Source organism: Xyrauchen texanus, chromosome 32 (genome assembly GCF_025860055.1).
Source record: "Xyrauchen texanus isolate HMW12.3.18 chromosome 32, RBS_HiC_50CHRs, whole genome shotgun sequence".
Lineage (NCBI taxonomy): Eukaryota > Metazoa > Chordata > Actinopteri > Cypriniformes > Catostomidae > Xyrauchen > Xyrauchen texanus.
The window spans coordinates 22,785,539-22,800,531 of NC_068307.1; the positions used below are offsets into that span (position 1 = coordinate 22,785,539).

Here is a 14,993-nt window from a genome sequence, read left to right on the forward strand (position 1 = left end):
TCGGAAGTCTAGCGATGCATCTGAAGTATCTGGTTTAGAAGTGTCAAACAGACGAAGTCACAACCTCCGTTAATGCACCTGTATGACTCTGTAGAGTAGGTGGATCCGGCTCATTGGAAAGAGCAGTGCGAATGCAAGGTGTGTTTTTACACACAGACCAGTCTCGAGCTCTTAAACGCTCATCTCTGATTATTGCAGCTTTTACGAGAATCAGTGAGAAGCAAGGCGCGAGAAACGGGAACCATTTGAATTCAGTACAGAATTCTACATGACCATCCATGAATTTACTGTAGTAACACTTAACTGTACTTTAGGCAGAAATGTATTTGTAATACATATCACTATTTCAGCTCTATTAAATTTGTCATAGGCTACATTATGGGAGTGAGGGAATATAATACATTTGAAGTGGGGGTGTTCATAAAAAGAAAGTTGAGAACCATTGATGAAGCATAATTGGCTTGTCACTGCGATTAAAAACAACATTCCTGGTTCAATACAAGTTTAGGCGCAATCAACAGCATTTGTGGCATAATGTTGATTACCACAAAAAAAATTTGACTTGCCCCTCCTTTTCTTTGAAAAAAAGCACAAATCGAGGTTATAGTGAGGCACATACAATGGGAGTGAATGGAGCCAATATTTGGAGGGTTTAAAGTCAGAAATGTGAAGCTTATAATTTTATATAAGCACTTACATTAATTCTTCTGTATTGTTTGAGTTGTAGATTTGTTTAAATCGTCACTTTACAGTTATTTTAGGGTATGTTAAGTCTGTAAGAATTCAATTTCAAAATAATATCATTTCTAATTCTTTTTCAATTGATTTCTGGGTGAAATGTGACCTGGTCACATTTGTGAGATTCTGCAGTTTTTGTAGCTGAAAATTTATTTTAGAAGTGTAATTGTCCTGTCTGCTGGGTGGTAGTTTAGAGTTCTTGTTATCTAAATAAATAAATTCATTCAAGATCATTTGAGTGTCCAGTCATTTTATTTGAAGACATTAAAATCTTACATGGATAGCATGAGAAAGGCAGACTAAACATGGTCTAACCCTGAACACATTTTCTATTGGACTGTTTTTAGAATGCCAAAGGAAAGGAAACAGCATAAAAGGTCAACTTCTAACAAGGGAGTCTTCTAAGCCAATCATATAACGACCACATTTATATACGGATTCATTTTGGTTAATTTGCTTATACTAATTAATTGCCACATCATGAATTTAATTCAGTCTTAAAAGATCGATCAATTGAAAGCTCTAGTAAAACGTGAAAGAGCTGATATGCAAACATGAGGTGGTTGCCATTAGATACTTTAGATATTTAACCTAGGGCTCACCCTGCTTCCTACACTGTTAAAAGTTTTCCGTAAAAAGAGAAAAGAACTGGCAGCAGGGTTGCCGGCAAGTTACCGTAAAATTAAACAGTATCTTGCTGTAGCTGAAATTCGACTGATGAATGAATGCCAAAACTATGAAGTTCAAAATTAAAACTCCAATGATTTATTAAATGCCTTCTGAAGTGATATCATCAGCTTTAGTTGAGAACAGACCAAAATGTTACTCGTTTTTCACTGTACATCTTGTCATTGCGGTTTACAGGCATGATAGATTTAAAGCGTGATTACACTTCCTTGTGCCATCTAGTGGTTCTACCCATGTGTCAAGCGCTAGGAAGTTTAATCAAGCTTGAAATCATGATCGCCAAGGAGACTGCTGATGTCAACTCATCACATACTGACGCTCGGGCAGGACCCCTTGGCGTCGCTTGACGCGCCGGGTGTACCTTTGGCGTCATTTTACGACGCGTCCGGTTTCGAAACATAAACCAGTTGGAGGGCCATTGTAGCCTATTCCTTTTGATTTTTATTGATCGCGGTCTCGACCCATTCGCGGCGCGAGCTTACCCGAGACGTGACATTTCAACGCTACACACTCCGGTTCAGAGATATGTAGAACGGCGTCAGTCCGGGGTTTTAAACATCAAAAACCAGTTGGAGGGCCATTGGGTGGAGAGTCGAAGGAATAGGCTACATTCTCGGCGTGAGCTTACCCGAGACGTGACATTTCAACGCTACACGCTCCGGTTCGGCGATACATAGAAGTCTATCGGACTACCCGTAGTACCTGCACGTCAAAAAATGACGCCAAAGGTATACCCGGCGCGTCAATATGTGACGAGTCGGGGTGAGAACGTGTTGCGATTTATAGTAAAAAAATTTGTAACATTTTGGTCTGTCCTAACACAAAACTGATGAGATTGCTTCAGAAGACATTTAATAAATCATTGGAGTCGTTTGAATTGCTTTTCTGTGTTTTGGCACCCATTCACTTGCACTGTATGCCCCTCAGAGCTTGGATTTTCTTCTCAAAGTCTTAAGATAAAAAAATAAATAAAAAGGTAATATATATTTGGGATAGTATCAAGGGGAGTAAAAAAAGGGATAATTTTTATTTTTGTGTAAAAATGTCTTTAACAAGCTCCAGCAATTAGATATTTTGTGCAGTTGTACATGACTATTGAAATGATACGTGAGCAACACAAGGTCCTCAAAATGCCCACATCAAATAGTACGAGCTGAAGGATGTAAGCATCTAAGCAGCTAACCTTTGAATGAATTCCAATGTGCATGCAGCATAATCTTGGTACTGATGATTGAAGGTGTAGTAAGTAGAAAAAGTTGGTTGGATGCCTTCACAAATGGTGTGTCCCTCAAGGCTGATCATCCAGTGGTGAATACATCTTCCTGGTGTTTCAGCTGAAACTTTACAAAGAAACCACATATCAGCATTAACATAAAATTATTAATTTGCCAATGTCACATTGTAAATGAATGTAAATGAATGCAAGGGACACTGACATATTTTACCCATTTACAGATGAGCCCTGTTCTTTTAACATAAGAAATGCATTTTAATATGTTGATCATGGACTGGTCGGGACAGATATTAATGTCAAAAGGTGTCATTTTCCCCCCAATATTGTTAAGTCTTGTGAAGAAGAAAACACTTTTGCTGAAATGCAGAAAACACCCTGGTGGCTTTTGTAATCATAAAAAGAAAAAAATATATATAATTCTATACATACCAAGGAGCATCTGTCGAGGAGTTGCAGGTAGCGTGAGTATCATTTCTACATCAGCTGTACATCAGTCATTTCAGTGCACTACAGAGACAGCAATGGAGCATTATTTAAATAAAATGTGCAACTTTGTTTGAAGGCTGCACTTCGCAGAATAAAAAGAATTAACGTTTTTATAGAACTCACCTTGCAATATGGAAGATCCGATTCAGCGTGTCACACTCTGCGGGTCACAGTTGCAGTTGGCTTCCCTCTGAAACAAGTGTTTAAAAAGTTAGATACCATTCCAGTATCACCAACGTTTTCAGATTAAAAGAGAAGGAATAGCATGCATCCCTGCATAAAACTTAACATTAGCAACAGTACAGATGCGTTTCCCAAAAGCGCTGTATATTTCTTATGTAACGTAAATGGATTGTAGAAATTATTGCCACCAATGGTTCTTTAAGCTTTCAATGCTTTTGTGATTCGCAGCCCAGATCTGAACTTTGAAGTTGTTAATGTTAGCTGACCACACTGACCGCGTGAGTAAGGTGTTTCTACCTGCACTGGTTTGTGTGTCAGCTCAGACTCTAATCTCAAATCTGACGTGAAAATTTAAAGATTTACCCAAGTCCAGTACATTACTCAGTCTGACAACAAATCACTTGAAGAAGACAATTTTAGTAAAAGAAAAAGTTCTTGGGCTTAAACACAGAAATTTAACGTTTCAAACAGTTTATTTTGTTGATATTGGAATCTGATGGCAAGTAGGCTACCAAAATCATTACAGCACAATAGGAGTTCAACGCAAATATGATGTGTTCTGGCTATGATAAAAAGCAAAGCAAAAGGGCACTCATCTGTTAATTCAGAAGATGACGATAGGTGAAAAAACCAGCACTTAAACACGTGTGGGCTCACTGTAGGTTTGTGTTCCCAAAATGCAATGCAAAAAATACTGTAAAGTACTGTTTTCTTTCCTTTGATCAACCAATATTGTAAAATACCGTAATATTACTGTAACGAATGGGAGGCTTGGAAGGCAGACGAGGAGAGCGGATCTAAATGCAGCTTTAACTTTATTAAAACAAATAAACACAAAGGAAACAGCCACAATGGGAAAACAAGAAACAAAACACGATGAAACATAAATTGAGAACTCGGGCAGGGAACATGTACAGTTACGTCTGGGTTGGTCTGGCTGCTGTCATCCTCTTCTCTTGTTATTTTTAGGAGTCTTTGCAATGTCTTTAAAGGTGCATTCAGAAACTTTTGTCTGAATCATCTTGGACTTACACTGACACCTAGTGTCTTGGATGCATCATAATTTAAAATCAATAGTTTTCAGTTTCAGATGCTCTTGTAGAAATGTAGTATTCATGGTCAGCCATGATTACTTTAATCAATGAGTGAAATTGTCAAATAACAGGACAATTACTGAGATTAAACGAGTATTAATTGGCTGGTCAAGTGATTCTAACTTGGCAGCCTCCATGTGTGGAACTTCTCCATGTAGAATAAAACAGCTTTTATAAGTTTAATAATATGACAGGATTCTTCATTTTAATGTGAGTGCTCATGATTTCCTTCATATATTGCAAAATTACAATTCATGTCTATTAGTTCAACTTTTTTAATGAGGAAAAAATGACTGAGTGCACCTTTTATGATCAGATTTGACTGTTTTAGACTTGTCCCAGACTTAGACTTTCAATATTAAACAATCAAATTCCATTGCAAAAATACACATTATTACATGTTTAATGTGGGTTCATGTTTAATGTGGGTTTTAATATTTTATTTTAAAAGAATTGAACAGTTATAAGCTTTAACAAAGGAGTACTGGTAAAATTTTACAATAAGGTTTCATTATCATGAATTAACCATGAACACATTTTCTTTTTAAATTTGTTTTAATTACACATACATTGTATTACAAGTTCATTTTAGTTCATTAAATAATGTTACCATATACAACTTTGATTTAAAAAATGCTTTACTATACGTTGAAATTTGGATTAACCAAGATTAATTGGCCAAAGCTGTAAAAGTATTGTTTATTGTTAGTTCATGCTAACTATTGTTGTTAACTAATGTTAATAAATAGAACCTTAATATAAAGTTTTACCAGAGTACTTTATGTTGGAATACTTTAATGGTGCTTTTTGTCCTTTTTGAAGCTTGACAGCCCCAGGCCCGGTTTAACATTTATTGTGTAAAAAGAGCAGCTAGGACATTTGGCTAAACAACTCCTTTTCTGTTTTCCGGTGGAAAAAGTTTGTATAGGTTTTTGAAAAAAATGATGAGTAAATAAAGACAACTTTTTCAGATTTGGAGTGAAATATTCTGAATTTAAATAATTATCTCATATATACATCCATTCATCTTTTATAGCCGCTTGTCCTATGTAGGTTTGCAGGAGGTGCAAGAACCTATCCCAACTGTAACGGTCCGAAGGCAGAGAAACACCCTGGGAAGGTGCTTCTTATTTGATTCGGAATTTGCCGTTTTTTGAGCGACTGAAACGCTGCTCTGTTCTGCTCTGCAGGAGGCGCTCTGTAATCTCAACTTGTAATTATACTGCTGTTTGACGCACAGGAAGACGAAGAAGAGAGTTCAACCAACGCCAGAGTTTCTGACAAAATCAATCATGATGGGATTGGTGTCCATTCATTCATTTCTGATAAAGCGCATGATGGCAGCCGCCGAAGAAATATTCGACGCTGTCAAAGACAATGTTATTGAGTATCAGCAGGAGATAGAGCGTCTGAAGCAAGAGAACTGTTACCTGAGGAACACACTGGCTCACACCAGGAGCTGCAGCCATGCAGAAACACACAATGGTCAGTAACACATTCACTTAAAAACTAATAATAAACAAGAACAAGCTTTATATCATTTATTTAACGTACACTAAATTTTACACTAACCAAATAGTAACATGGTGTTACTATGTGTTTGTACATGATGTAATGTAAATATCGCAGTTTATGAAAATGGTACACATTTAGTAATGTGGTATGTATTAAAGTGCTAATGTATTATCATCTGATGCCATCACTGTACCAGGACACCATCACGGTACTTTTATTTTTACTTGTAGTGCTTATAATACTTTATTAGGTGAAGATTTCTGAAATCTAGACATCCTACCTCTCCCGGAAGTTCCGGGAATCTCCCGCATATTGAAGGCGGCTCCCTCACGTACACAAATTATATACAATATCCAGGAAATCTCTCTCTTTTTTTTTTTTAAATAAAGGAGAGAGAGAGAGAGACAGAGACCAGATAATTTTTTAGGAATAGATTGGTTTTGGAGAGAGCGAGTGACAGAGTGTATCCTGATTGGTCGCTCTCCACAATCCGGGTTGAATGTAAAGTCCGCCCGCAGAAAAACCTGATTTGGGGGGTTGTGGAGCTACCTCCCTGAAATTAGTTTTTGCATGGTGGGATGTCTGGATATCTATGATATACAGTATTATGTGGTGAGATTTTCAACATCGTTTACTGTACATTTAACATTGATATTTGTTGTTGCCCTGTTTTACTTTTGTAATTCAAATCTGATTTTGTGTCACATGTTACACAGATGCTCAGAGCAACAATGCAGATGAAGTTTTGCAAGATCCATTTGGTTCAGAACTCTCAGAAATACGAGTGAAGATGGAGGTTGCCACCATGGTGTCTCATGAGCCTTTGGATCAAGCTTCAACCATCACCTCTGTCCTCTCAGAAGGTCAGGAACCCACTGAGTCCCTTTCACACCAGCCAGAGTTACTTGTGAAGAATGAAGATAGTGTTGGTTTAGATATACAATCATCAGTCGCAGTTAAATCAGATCAGTGTGATCAAGATAGTGATTCAAACCCAACTGTAGTTCTACTTGGCTATATCAATGATGGTCACGTTGGCCTTCCAATAGCTGAACAAGATCTGCACTCTCGTGATGAGGTGTCGCAAAAGGTGCCGCAAAGTCACCAGAACGCATTTGCGTGCAAGATTTGCGGCAAGTCTTTCTGCAGCAATGGACGCTTGCGGACACATATGGTAGTTCACCAGAGCGAGAGACCTTTCTGCTGTGATTTCTGTGGGAGGTGCTTTAAATCGAAGATCCATTTGAAAGAACATGAGAGACTCCATAAAGGTGATTATCGCTACAGCTGCCCAGTGTGTGGAAAGGGTTTTTCTCGGTCAAATCTTGTGAGATGGCACCTTAAGACTGTTCATTGTGATCAGTCTTAAAACACACACACAAATGAAGAATCAAAATCAGAAATAATTCACTAATTTCCTACTAAGTTTTATTAGATATTTGTAAAGTAAATATTAAAACATGTAACTGAGAGACAACTCTACTTGTCTTCCAAATTATGTGAACATTGCTATATATTATTTAATTGCTTTATTAATTGATTGTTCGATGGGAGGAATTTCTGCCCAACGATAGAAACAGCACCAACTGTCCAATATATTTGATACACAGTTACATTCACTCGCTCTGAAATACAAAACTGCAGATACTAAAACTTGAGGGTAACATCCAAATGGTGTCAAGTGGTGTTCAAAGCATAATATGAAAATATGATTTATGTTCTTGTTATACACTTATACAGATGGCAGATTATATTAAACACTTTTCTATCAGGTTTATGGACTGTTAGATTCTGTGATTATGGTACTGTGGGTAAGGCACTTACCTAAAACCTTGTGTGTTGTCTTGCTGTCAACTCCGCATCCTAATTAAAATGGAACCTCCAAATAGTGACCTATTTGGAATGATCTACAAAGCAGCAACTCTGCGCATCACACAAATACCGCTCCTCCCGATAAAAACAAGGAATGGGAATCGTAAGGAATTTTATGTTTCCGGTTCCAGCAACAATTCTTTTAGGCTAATACTTTTGAGGAAGACTTATATGGAAATAAGAGATGCAATTCTTATTGCATTTACTGCCATTTTGCAGTCTTTTGCCAAATGATGAGACCATTTCAAGTTTCTTTTTGAAATTTGACAGCTGATATAACATATCAGAAATAACGTTAATATACACTGATGAGCCAAAACATTATGACCAGCTGCCTAATATGCTGTTGGTCCTCCACGTGCTGGCAAAACAGGTGTCCTGTGGTGTCTGGCACCAAGACATTAGCAGCAGATCCGAGGTGGAGCCACCATGGTTTGGACATGTTAGTCCAACACATCACACAGATTGAGATCGGGGAATTTGTAGGCCAGGGCAACACCTTGAACTCTTCATCATATTCCTCAAACCATTCCCGAACAATGTGTGCAGTGTAGCAGGGTGCATTATACTGCTGAAAGAGGCCACTGCCATCAGGGAATACCATTGCCATGAAGGGGTGTGCCTGGTCTGCAACTATGTTTAGGTTGGTGGCATGTGTTAAATTGACATCCACACGAATGGCCGGACCCAGGGTTTCCCAGCAGAATATTATCCAGAGCATCACACTCCCTCCACTGGCTTGTTGTCTTCCCACAGTGCATCCTGGTGACATCACTACCCCAGGTATACTGCGCACACATACACTGCCATCCATGTGATGTAAAAGAAAAGTGACTCATCGGACCAAGTGACCTTCAACTGCTCCAAGGTCCAGTTCTGTCGCTTGGTGCCCATTGTAGGTGCTTTTGTCGGTAGACAAGGGTTAATCAAGGGCAATCTGAATGGGGCTGTGTAGCTTCAGACCATACACAGCAGGGTGTGACACATTCCACGCTTAACCATTATAAACATTTTCTGAGAATTTGGCCACAGTATGCCTTCTGTCAGTTCGGACCAGATGGGACCCTGCCCATTACCTTCGTTGCCCTCGCGCATCGATGAGCCTTGGGCGGCCAACACCCTGTTGCCGGTTTGTCCCTCCTTGGACCTCTGTCGATAGATACTCACCACTGCTAACTGAAGTGGTCCACAAGCCTTGCCATTTCATAGATGCTCTGATCCTGTCGTCTGGCCCTTCTCAAAGTCGCTCAGGTCTTTACCCCTGCCCATTTATCCTGCATTCAAACTGACTGTTCGCTTACTCATCTAATCTACCCAGACCTTGACATGTGGCCTTGTTAGGAAATGATCAACTTAATTCGCTTCATCTGTGAGTTGTCATAATGTTTTGGCTCATCAGTGTATATAAATATTAAAGCTTAAATATAAATTGTTGTAAAGGTGTGTTTGCAGACTTTTTAGAGATATACATGCAATACAATTATTGGTACCAATTATATATTAAATAAAAATTCTAAAACAAGAAATGTAATAGCATGTTTAATTCGTGCATTTATTCTTTTATAAAATTCCACCTCTTACAGCAAAACTTATGGAGAGAGTTGTGTTATGTAGTTTAATGTTGTACCTTAGGCTTGTGAGACTTCAACCATTCTTATTTAATTTTGAGTTATCAGCAGTAGAAGAATTTATGAACCACTCTGACTGATATTGAACTGTTTTTTACTACTTTTAGAATAATTCTCTCATAATGACCATAAAACGTGGCAGAAAGAAAAACAAATGTGTCAGTCAAGTGAGTAACTTCAATTCCAGAGCCCAATATGATTGTTTAAGTGTGCTTTCATTGGTCATAGTCATTTTAAATGTGTATGTCTTTTATTTTTATCTTAACCCTGATGAAGGCCTACGTGCTGAAAAGTGTTGGTTTGTGTTATTTATTTTAAATCCAATAAACATCGCTGCAATTTATTTTTTCACATCAATCTACACCAGTGGTTCCCAACCCTGTTCCTGGAGGCCCCCAACATTGCACATTTTGTTTATCTACCTTTTCTGACATACCCAGTTCATGTCTTAGAGTCTCCACTAATGAGCTGATGAGTTGAATCATGTGGGCTTGATTAGGGAGATATCCAAAGTGTGTAGTGTTAGGGGGCCTCCAGGAACAAGGTTTGGAACAACTGATTTACAATTCTTACCCCTTAATGACAAAGCAAAAAACAGATTTTGATTACTTTCCAGTTATTCAAGTTATTAAAAAGAAAAAACTGAAATATCTGATTGCCATAAGTTAGTCAGACCCTTAACTTGGTACTTAGTTGAAGCACCTTTGGCAGTGATTACAGCCTCAATTTTTTTTGGGTATGATGCAACAAGCTTTGCACACCTGTATTTGGGGATTTTCTGCCATTTATTCTCTGCAGATCCTCTCAAGCTCTGTCAGGTTGGATGGGGACCGTCAGTGGACAGCTATTTTCAGGTCTCTCCAGAGATGTTCAAGTCCGGGTTCTGGCTGGGCCACTCAAGGACATTCACAGATGCACACTTGCATTGTCTTGGCTGTGTGCTTTGGGTCAATCTCCTGTTGGAAGGTGAACCTTCGGGCTAGTCTGAGGTCCTGAGTGCTCTGGACCATGTTTTCTTTAAGGATATCACTGTATTTTGCTGTGTTGAGCTGTCCCCAGGGCTGGACTGGTAATCTGGCATACCGGGCATTTTTCCGGTGGGCCGACGCACTTTTGGGGCGATCAAGGGCGGACTGGCCATCGGAAGAATGAGCGGGCCTGTGGGTCTGCCATGAAACGGCCCAAAAAGTCCGCTATAAGCTAAAATGAGCCACTGCGTTATGCAGAATGGACCACAAAATGGCGCCGCGATATGCAGAAAAGGACAGCATATGTAAAAATCACGGGCCGATTTCTCTTCCCTGTCCAGCCCTGCCAGTCCATTTGGCTGATAAACACCCCCACAGCATGATGCTACCACCACCATGCTCCACTGTTAGGATGGTATTGTGCAGGCGATGAGCAGTGCCTGGTTTCCTTCAGACATGACACTTGGAATTGAGGACAAACATTTCAATCTTTATTTCATCAAACCAGAAAATTTTGTTTCTCACAGTCTGAGAGTCCTTTAGGTGCTTTTTATGTGTCTTGCACTGAGGAGAGGCTTCTGTCTGGCCACTCTGCCATAAAGCCCAGATCAGTGAAGTGTTGCCGTGATGGTGGTTCTTCTGCAAGTTTCTCCCATCTCCACACATGATATCTGGAGCTCAACCGGAGTGACCATGAAGTTCTTGGTCACTTGTCTTAACAAGGCCCTTCACCCCGATTTCTCAGTTTGTCCGGGCGGCCAGCTCTAGGAAGAGTACTTACTGGTTTTTGCTCTGATATGCATTTTCAGCTGTGAGACCTTATATAGACAGGTGTGTGCCTTTCCAAATCATGTCTAATCAATTGAATTTGCCACAGGTGGTGTAGAAACATCTCAAAGATGATCCAGAGAAATGGGATGCACATGAGCTAAATTTCAAGTGTCATAGCAAAGGGTATGGTTAGTTGCCAATGTGACTTTCAGTTTTTTCTTTTTAATAAATTTGCAAAGTTATCAAAAATCAGGTTTATGCTTTGTCATTATGGGGTATTGATGTGAAAAAATAAATAATAATATAAAGCATTTTAGCATAAGGCTGCAACCTAAAATGTGAAGGGGTCTGAGTTTATGAATTCACTGTATATAATTGTTTTCCCCTCCTGTCTCTGAAAACCTTGGTTTAAGCTGCCTGTTCCTTTAAGACTTCATTGTAAATGCCTACTGTTGTGATACAGGCATATTTGAAATGCATTCTGAAGAAAATGTACAAACTCCACACTTCATTTAAGTGTTAACACAACGTACACCCAACAGATTTCATCTGAATGTATCAAACTGTTCACTCAAGCATAGCATAAAAGTCATGCCATTAAATATTCATGAATGAAATTGGTTACTTAGTTTTTCATCCAATAGTCCAATTTGAAATGCCCCATCTTTCAATATCAGTTCCTTTGCAAAGCTTGAATCATATTGTGACTGTTTCACAAGCAATTCACACTGAAATCTTCTGAGTACTCAAATGTAATCCAGTACAAGGTGATGTTTGGTGCTTCAACAGGACATAGCAGAGACGCTGGTCTTCACATCAAGCATTTTCCTGGTTTGTTTACACACAGAACTGCATGTGTTTGTCCCGGTCAGTGCAGAATGAGACATGTTTTTAAAAGTTGTACGTGTAACGCTCTTAAAACGTGGCACACATCACCAGAAACGTGTCATAACAATCAAAGACGATTATATGTTTACAAAAGACCAACTACAAAAATAGCACAGATGGGTGCAAAAATAATCCAGGACGCCTTCCAAAACTGCACAGCAGCAAGTGAAACACAATGGGGGATCCGTTTTTAGAGTTATAACTTGACATTGCATCTTTTAAAAGTGGCGCAAGATGTATAATAATGGCAAGTGAAACACAATGGGGGATCCGTTTTTAGAGTTATAACTTGACATTGCGTCTTTTAAAAGTGGTGCAAGATGTATAATAATGGTCCGTGCTGTTCGTCTAGTGCACATTTATGAAGAAAAACATTTAAATCCAGACAGGCACATGAAGGTGTCCTGTGCAAGTCCACTTTGGATGAATCTCCTATGACTGGCCATCTCTCTCCTCTTCACCTTTGTGACTGACTAAGCACCAGTGGGTGGGGCCAAGGGTGCAATGATGTCTTTGTGACGTCACAAGTTCCATAAATTCCAAACTAGCCATTTTTTAGCTTGGGTAAAATAAATGCTCTTTTTATATTGAGGAAGTTTTCAGTTATGAAACGTAGAGTATGTATTTATGGTACAAAAACATCTTATCTCAAAAGATCAAGAAACTTTGATTCCTCATGTCATAACCCCTTTAAAGGCACCTAAAAATAAGTCCATAATAAAATATACAATAAATAAATAGGCCTAAATATGGAAGCAAGCGCTAGTTAAAATCATTCATATGCTAAAATGTTTCACAGGACCTCACTATGCATGATTAATTTCTGCAAGTGGCATCTTGTTATCATTTTGAAAATATGGTTAATTTGCATTTGATATCCAATTTTGTGTCAAATTGTATAATTTTTTGTCAGTCCAATCAAATAATGGGTTAAGATGAAGATTTATATACAAAAAAGTTACAAACATTAAAAATGCCATTCTGAACATTCACAAACAATCCTGCATGGTAACAACGATGTCACAGCTAGGGGCTTTTGGGTCTTGGAGGTACAGGCAGCATTTTTCTTGTTGGAAAGTGGAGGAGATATTGAAGTTGACCGCAAACTACCTTCTGTTTGCCATAAAGACATACATCAGCGTTCAACTCCACATCTAATTAAAATAAATCAAGGTAGTTCCAAATTCATGAAATTTGCTGAAAAATAGCTTGCTGGATGTTTAGGCTCACTTAGATGTTAATAGTGGAGATGTAGCAGTTCAGATAAGATCATGAGGTCTTTTCATTGATGGCATATTTAGTCCACAGAATGCCATTACAGAAAATATTTGTTTTATGATGCAACTCATATAAACATTGTGTTTTTAACTGATCATCATATTTATAGACTTTATTTTAAGAACATTTCTTTCCCAACAGAAAGACGAAGAGTGGATCAGAGCTCCATTGAAGAACCACTGGACTCACAGCTTTCCAGTATGCAAATAACACTGAAGCCAGACAGCATAAACCTGGACGGAAACCCACAGCACTCACCAAGTGCTTCATCAATGACTTCTAAAATAAGTTTAAAAGGAATCTCAGTTAAGACTGGGGCTGATCAGGGCATGAACTTTATGGAAAAAGTTACAAGAGAATGTTTTGCGACAAAGGCCATCTGTTCTAATATCTCAGGGTCACATACTGCTCCAAATAAAAGTGTAAGTGACCAGGTGATAATTGAAGATGATGGACTAAGCACCTATACCATTCCTGATAATGAACAAACATTTGAGGGGATATCTCACCTGAATTTGAACCAACACCATCAGGACACTGAGAAATATCCTGTCCATTGCGAAATATGTGACAAGCCATTCAGACATAACCAGAGTCTAAAGATCCACATGCGTGTGCACCAAGGAGTCAGAAACTACCACTGTAGGTTTTGTGGTAGGGGATTCTATAAGAGCTGTCATCTCAGAGAGCATTTGAGGATTCACACTGGTGAAAAACCATATGGGTGCAAAACATGTGGGAAAAGCTTTGTTCAGTGGAATCAGGCAAGGGCACACATAATTAAACATCATGGAGGAGATATGTCACTATTATCAAAGAAAAAGGCCTAAAGTTGGAAAATTGGCTGTTGTTATCACTTCTTTGGCTAAGTAATTAGAATAGCGATGCTGGGATTGAATTTCAAATTTACATACCTAATTTTAGATTGAGTGCCCAAATATTAGCTATCTCGAAACTGTAAATAAAAAATTAAGCCCAGAAGTGACATTGTTTTCATCAGAGGCCTTAGAGAATCTAAGAAATAGACAACCATACTGTAATAAAATAATAATTTCCTAGTTATTCACCCAAAAATGACAATTCTCTCATCATTTACTCACAAAAAAGGATTTAAATCTTAATCTGTTTCTCACCCACACTTATCATATAGCTTCTGAAGATATGGATTTAACCACTGGAATATTATGGGTTACTTCTATGCCGCCTTTATATACTTTTAGAGCTTCAAAATTTTGGTCACCTTTCTTTTGCATTGTATTGACCTACAGAGCCGAGATATCAGTAGAAGTTAGTCAGTCAGTCTTACACATCTGGGATGGCATGAGAGAGTAAATGATGAATTTATTTTTGGGTGTGCTATCCCTTTAACTTGGTCACGTTTTATTTTAATGCTTTTAGCAAGTCTTTGTGCTTTGTAAATAAAGAAAAATATCATTCTCATTTCTGAAATAATGCTGTCCATTATGTGTGAGGTTTATCGAATGTGCAGACAGTTTGGCATCAAAGATAAACAACTTTTAAACATAGGCGATTTATTTACACAAATAGATTGTATATATATATATACAGACAGAGATAGATAGAGTTAAAAAGAACAAGAGATAGAGAACATAAAACTGAAAAAGGAATTAAATAAGTAAATGCATATTTT

The 14,993-nt window shown here is 38.3% G+C and overlaps 1 protein-coding gene across 3 annotated transcripts; it reads left to right on the plus strand.

Annotated features, from left to right (window-relative positions):
* The first annotated feature begins 5,678 nt into the window (after nucleotides 1-5,678).
* On the plus strand, nucleotides 5,679-14,656 carry LOC127626021 (zinc finger protein 658B-like). 3 transcript variants are annotated; one of them, XM_052101525.1, is made up of 3 exons: nucleotides 5,679-5,907; nucleotides 6,654-7,208; nucleotides 13,484-14,656. In XM_052101525.1, the coding sequence occupies exons 1-3, from the start codon at nucleotides 5,715-5,717 to the stop codon at nucleotides 14,170-14,172; spliced, it is 1,437 nt and encodes a 478-aa protein (XP_051957485.1). In that variant the 5' UTR covers nucleotides 5,679-5,714; the 3' UTR covers nucleotides 14,173-14,656. The 3 variants fall into 3 exon arrangements, with proteins under 3 accessions (XP_051957485.1, XP_051957487.1, XP_051957486.1); XM_052101527.1 differs by having other exon boundaries at nucleotides 13,488-13,700; XM_052101526.1 differs by lacking the exon at nucleotides 13,484-14,656 and having other exon boundaries at nucleotides 6,654-9,284.
* Nucleotides 14,657-14,993: the final 337 nt, after the last annotated feature.

What these genes read in the sequence shown, in the direction of transcription:
- LOC127626021 (XM_052101525.1), top strand. Translation starts at nt 5,715, where the DNA reads ATGATGGGATTGGTGTCCATTCATTCATTTCTGATAAAGCGCATGATG. An exon ending in CCATGCAGAAACACACAATG is followed by an intron (nt 5,908 to 6,653) that starts GTCAGTAACACA and finishes CATGTTACACAG; the next exon opens with ATGCTCAGAGCAACAATGCA. An exon ending in ACATGAGAGACTCCATAAAG is followed by an intron (nt 7,209 to 13,483) that starts GTGATTATCGCT and finishes CTTTCCCAACAG; the next exon opens with AAAGACGAAGAGTGGATCAG.